This window comes from Epinephelus moara, chromosome 1, assembly GCF_006386435.1.
Source record: "Epinephelus moara isolate mb chromosome 1, YSFRI_EMoa_1.0, whole genome shotgun sequence".
Classification (NCBI taxonomy): Eukaryota; Metazoa; Chordata; class Actinopteri; order Perciformes; family Serranidae; genus Epinephelus; species Epinephelus moara.
The window spans coordinates 37,128,680-37,134,679 of NC_065506.1; the positions used below are offsets into that span (position 1 = coordinate 37,128,680).

General features: G+C 37.3%; 1 protein-coding gene across 1 annotated transcript; it reads left to right on the top strand.

The window, feature by feature from the left end:
• The first annotated feature begins 1,635 nt into the window (after window positions 1-1,635).
• Window positions 1,636-5,723, top strand: tmem208 (transmembrane protein 208). Its single transcript, XM_050045969.1, has 4 exons — window positions 1,636-1,836; window positions 4,105-4,200; window positions 5,419-5,478; window positions 5,566-5,723. The coding sequence occupies exons 1-4, from the start codon at window positions 1,831-1,833 to the stop codon at window positions 5,704-5,706; spliced, it is 303 nt and encodes a 100-aa protein (XP_049901926.1). The 5' UTR covers window positions 1,636-1,830; the 3' UTR covers window positions 5,707-5,723.
• Window positions 5,724-6,000: the final 277 nt, after the last annotated feature.

The following is a 6,000-nucleotide window of genomic DNA, read 5'->3' on the forward strand; positions in this document are numbered from 1 at the left end:
ACGATTACTCCCAATAAAAATCTCAAAGGCCAACTGCTGTCTTCAGCCTGTAAAGGAAGTGTGTTTCACTGCATAGCTGTGAAGCTACACAAGTAGTGAGTGCAGAAGAAATGCAGTTATAAATGCTGATAATCAGTTTAAAAATGTTTTTATAATAACCCACTAAGTCTGCAAGTGAAAAAGTAAGTTTGTCCATTTCTGATTACTTTAAGCTAAAAAGGCAAAGCAACGACACTAGAGGAGGCATAGACAGACACTGAGTCAAAAAGCCCTTGGGGACAGATTTGTTAAAGGCCCCACCACAACTCCTCCATGAGCAAGACACAGACTTTGTGGTTTTAGCCCCTTTGTTGTTGTTTTGCTTTTCATTATGCATCTTTTTGTGGTTTTTGTGTCTCTCTGAGCTCATTTTGTCTTTTTGTGGCTGTTTTGTGTGTCTTTGCAGTTCCTTTGCATCTCTTGATGGTCCTTTTGAGTCTTTTCCTTGTCGGTGCATGTTACAGTAATTAGAGTGAAATTTTGAAGTGTTCCTAGAGGGCCCATTCAGTAATCCATCCATGGGAAGAGGACAAACATCAATTTAAGTTATTCTTAAATCCAGACCCCCTAAAGATGTTCTTTCAACTGATCTAGGCTAATAATAATAATAATAATAATAATACTAATAATCCAACAAGTAGGCTAATCTTTAATGCTTATACTTGTTTTTTTTATTAACACTTCTTTATATACCTTTGCTGCCTACTAGCATGTTCATAGCTACCTGTTAGTTATTATTTATTAGGCTATTTATGTTATCACTATAAATTTGTATACTAGTCTGCACAATACTGCTTTTTGCACCTCTGGTCAGATGCTAAACTGTATTTCATTTTCTCAGTACCTGTGCTCTGTGGTGTAAGGAAGTTACAACGGGCCCCAGTGCACACTATTATGACGGGCCCCAGTAGATGCTATCGTACATGTATTGTCTAGACACAAATAGAGAATTGACATTGGACAACACCAACATGAATATTACCCATTATGACAAAAATCTGAAGAAAGTACGAAATTATAAATTTAATTTTATAGTTTTCAAAGTTCAGAAAGTTCAGAAAAAGCATATAATTTAGTTTTACATAGCTACTGGCTATTTAAAAAAAAGAAATGAGTTTGCCTTTTTGAGAACATATATAGCAAATGGCACAATTGTTAATTCAGTAACATTCTTCTTTTGTCATTCATCTTTGAAAACAGGTATATTTCCAAGGTGGCAATTTGAATCACTTGCAAGGGCCTACTCTCTCTACAGGCCCCTCCACCCCAGGGGCCCCAGTGCAATCGCACTGCCTGCACTGTCTATATTTACACCCCTGTTGTGCAATGACAATAAAGTTGAGTCTAATCTAGTCAAATAAATACATTATTTTAGCCAAGTTTTAGGCCCCAACAGAAGTCTTATGCCTGTTTAACAAATATTAAATAGTATATTAAAATCTTAAATCGTGCATCAATAAGAAAGTCTCATGTAAAGACTGTAACTGTAACTGCAGGTAGTTGCATCCCTTGACCAGCAGATGGTGCTCAGTCACCAACTCACGTACCGCTTACTGTCAACCGACCACCACACGAGGATGTTGATGTCGTCATATTCGTGCGCCGGATATATTGCGTCCCCCAACAGAAGAAGCACCAAATGCTGATGTGTTACAAGAAATGACGCCGCAGGGACCCTTGTGAGTCTCTTCATTTGATGCAGTGATAAATAATAACGTAGAGAAGCGGCGGAGGGTCACAGGTCGATGTTAGAGAAGCGGCAGAGGAGGAGAACAACAGCAGCGGGTCAGAATGGCGGTGAGACAAACACACACATGCAGCAGAGACACACTGACAGAGACAGGAACAACTCACTGAGTCACTTCTCAGATACAGTGAGACCACCACTGGCTGTAGAACAGATAAACACTGAGCTGTGTAGGGATAAATAACTACAAATACATGCAATGTGGTTATATTATCTATGTACACTGCATACATTTGTTTTATATCTAATACTATGAACTTGGACAATATTTTGTCATTTCTACACACATCTAAGACTCATAAAACCTGCACAGCTCAGCATTTTTATTCCGATATATTTCACAGACTTTTTAAAATAGTATTTTAAATATTTTCTACTTTAATTTGCCTCTATGTTTATGTCCCTTGATTTTCACACTTGCTTTTACAGTATAAATAATTTTCTCCAAACATGTGTCTGCCATGTACTAATACCCAAAAGCAAAGCCCTTGTACCAGTATGTGAAAGTCTACTCAGCAATAAACCAGATTTGTGATACTGATTTTTCCCCCTACAAACATAATATTTGATAAAGCTGAATTACAGTTACAGTTACATTAAATTTTATTTATAAAGCCCAACATCACAAATATAATTTGCGTCAGAGGGCTTTACAGTGTATGGCATCCTTCTGTCCTTGGACCCTTGCAGCAGATAAGGAAAAACTTATCATTGGAAGAGCAACTGAGGAGGGATCCCTCTTCAAGGACGGACAGATGTGCAATAGATGTCGTACAGAACAGATCAGATCTCTCTGTGCTTTCAGCTCGAAAAGTGCTCTACAAATAAAGATATAATAAATGTACAGTAATCCATATGACAAAATGATACATTAAGAGAAGGAGAGACAGGGAGAGATGCACGGCAAACAGTAAGCTACAATAACACTGATTTTAGTAATATTGTGACAACTTCTGCTTAACATAGGACAAGTAGAAGTTGTCACAATAGTGTCAGAAGTGGGATAGCTAACTCACTAATGGTGCAAACTATAAATTAACACACAAGTGACAATAACTAGCATAAACCATCATGTACTGAGCAGACACACCATCATAGACAATAACAAAAAATGACATTTGCCTAATAGAACAGAGAGTACAATCTACTCAGTCCAGCATGCTGGGAAATGTGGGTGTTGTACAATATTGTAATAATAATAGTATTTTGGTAGTATATATGTTATATGTATCTATTAATATATGATAGTATGTGACAATAATAATCATATGAGTAAAATAATAATAGAAGTATGACTAATAATAACAGCGGTAGTCGTCGGCATCAGGCAGGACCACGACAGCAGCACAACCACGACCCGTGATCCAAGCGTAGCAACCACGAGCCACGATCTAGGTGCAGCCGCCATTCGAGGGAACCTGAGAAACAGTGGAGCACAAAGGCTCCAGAGAAGAAGCTGAGTTAGTGACAAGTAGTAATAGGACATGAATCTTAGCAAATGAAGTAGAACCAATTTTACAGGATCTGAGAGCAGGCTTTTCATCACTTCCAGGACATTTATCTTTTAAGAATAAGTGTTAAGCGGTTTAAGAAGAATAGCTTAATTTACCATGAGACATATGCAAGCAGCAAACACAATACACAGGACCAACAGCACAGAGCTAAGCAGCGCAGTAAATATACACTGGAACAGATTGACAAATAAAGTTGTTCTGTTGTTGTGATTCTCAAATATATTTGGAAAACTTAATCATATAAAACTGTATTCAGTCCATTTTTTCAAACAAAGTGGATCTAGAGTTACATGATGTACTTAGGTGCAATTTTCCATTTTAAAGAAATGAGATCATGTTAATATTTGCTTTCATTTCCCTTCTAACAATTTAATAAAACCATAAGTGAAGAGCATCACTCTAAATGTTTCCTGTGCAGATTCAGGAGCACAACAGATGCAGCATTGTTTTAGAGCTAACCCGATAACCTTTATTGAGGGGATTTAACTGTGTAGTGTTTACAGGGTAGTTCATGTGTTAGCACTCAAGCACCTTAGATCTGAAAGTAAATAAGGGAGAACCAACTTCTCAACTACTTCATACAACTTTGATTGATTTTATTTTCAGTGTTATGTGATTATATAGGTTTTTATCTCTGATGTGCTGTAAGTCTTTTATTAATAAATACTAAAATGTGAGGACACATACAAGTCACAAATCTACGGATTTGCGGGTAACGTGTGGTCTCACTTTCTGTTATTGAGCTAAAACCGTCACATGAATGCCTGATAATGCTGAACTGTGTCTCTGTGTTTCGCCCAACAGCCCAAAGGTAAAGTTGGCACAAAGGGCAAGAAGCAGATCTACGAGGAGAATGAGGCGACACTGAAGTTCTACACCAGAGTCATCCTCGGAGCTAATGTAAGAACCTCGAGGCTTTTTGTGTGTTGTCTCAGTCAAAATAAATGTTTAAATGACACTGCAGTCCATCTCATCACCAATGAATGGTTTCACATTTACATTCACTGATGTGTTTGTTTTAACCTTATTCTCACTGGATCGAGGTTTATTTATTGTTTTAAAAATATATTACATATATTACAAAAATATAATACGTATGAGACGCCTGCTCTAACCACAGAGCTACTGGGTGCCCCAAATCTGTATTGTGTCATGTTTGTGTGTGAGACCCAATTTTACACTTGATAATTCAGGTGTGTTGCATTACTTTATGCCTTACATCTAGTTTTAATGTTTTACTTTTAAATTCAAAATCACATAAAATCAAAGTAACTTTGTTAGTCCGTTACAAAGTTGTGCATGTGTGTAAAAACATCAGTGCATACACAACACATACTTCAACCGGACAAACAATAAAACATTATTTCACATCACACTGTGCAGATTGCAGCTTAAAATAGGTTAAGATGTCCACCCTTAATAATGCTAAAAATATTCAGAAATGAATAATAAATACGGGACAAGCTCACAGGTTAGTTCAAGGATGAATGAGTTTGATAAAAGTAGGCACAAAACTCGATATGGCGACTTGGTCTTGAGTTGGAGTGACCTTTATCTGCGGCCTGAGGGCACGTGACTGTATTGGTTGTGTAGTTCTATTAATAATTTTTAATTGTGATAACAATAAATACGTTTTTTTAATCTGTAAATTATCAAAATTCAACTGTGAAAAGTTTTTTTCCCTGAACAATGAAGACACATCATACAAAAATAATGCAGTCCTGCTCATTGGTTTGCAGTGGCCTAATATTACCAGAGACATTAAAGAAATGAATACTTTGACAAAAATCATATAGACGATGGATTATAATGTAAGGCTGCAACTAACAGTTTTTTTCATAACTGATTAATCTGCCCAGTACTTTCTCCATTAATCGAGTAATTATGTAATTGTTTAGTTTATTAAAAGTTAGTGACTCATTTAATGAAATCACCACATTTGAGAAGCTGGAACGAAATAACGTTGGCGTGTTTGCATGAAAAATGACTGAATGACTGATGGATTAACAAATAAATTTTGTGTTGATGGATTAATTGACTAATCGACTAATTGTTGTAGCTCTATTATACTGTCTTGTCGTCCAGTCCCATTTCAAATATACTGCTTTTCCTCCGCAGGCAATATATGCTGCAGTAAATCTTATGGTTTTCTACAGTTCGTCGACATTTTGGACATGGGTAAGTGTATTTAATCAAGATTATTTAAAATGTCACCATCCGCAGCTCTAATGTACCCGAACCTAACACCTTGTTTGCCTCCTGTAGCTGCTGCTTGGATTCGCACTAGCAGTGTATGTCGGGAGTTACCGCTCCATGTCTGCGATGGCCAAGCCAGTGTTTGCTGAGGATGGAAGTCTCCTGGACGGAGGAATAGACTTGAACATGGAGCAGGGAATGGCAGAGTAAGTTACGCCTCACATCTATACAGAACTCTAATATACTGGGAAGAGAAGCTCCATCTATGAAAACAATGTGAATATGTTGAACAACTTGGGCATGCATGTGGGCTTATATTCAGGTTGATTTTAAATCAAACTAGTGCTGCACGATTAATCTAATCGCAATCGCAATCGCGATGTCAGGCTGTGCGATTACATAACCGCATAAAAGGCTGCGATTTGCGATTTAATGTAGGCTAAATAAATGTTAACGTGTGTGCCTGTGAACGTGACTGCCTCTCCTGTAGTGTGTGGAGTTTGT

Bases quoted from the DNA above. Each gene is read 5' to 3' on its own strand.
- tmem208 (XM_050045969.1), top strand. The intron at 4,201-5,418 runs GTAAGAACCTCG...TTTCCTCCGCAG, and splicing joins GAGTCATCCTCGGAGCTAAT to GCAATATATGCTGCAGTAAA. The intron at 5,479-5,565 runs GTAAGTGTATTT...TGCCTCCTGTAG, and splicing joins CGTCGACATTTTGGACATGG to CTGCTGCTTGGATTCGCACT.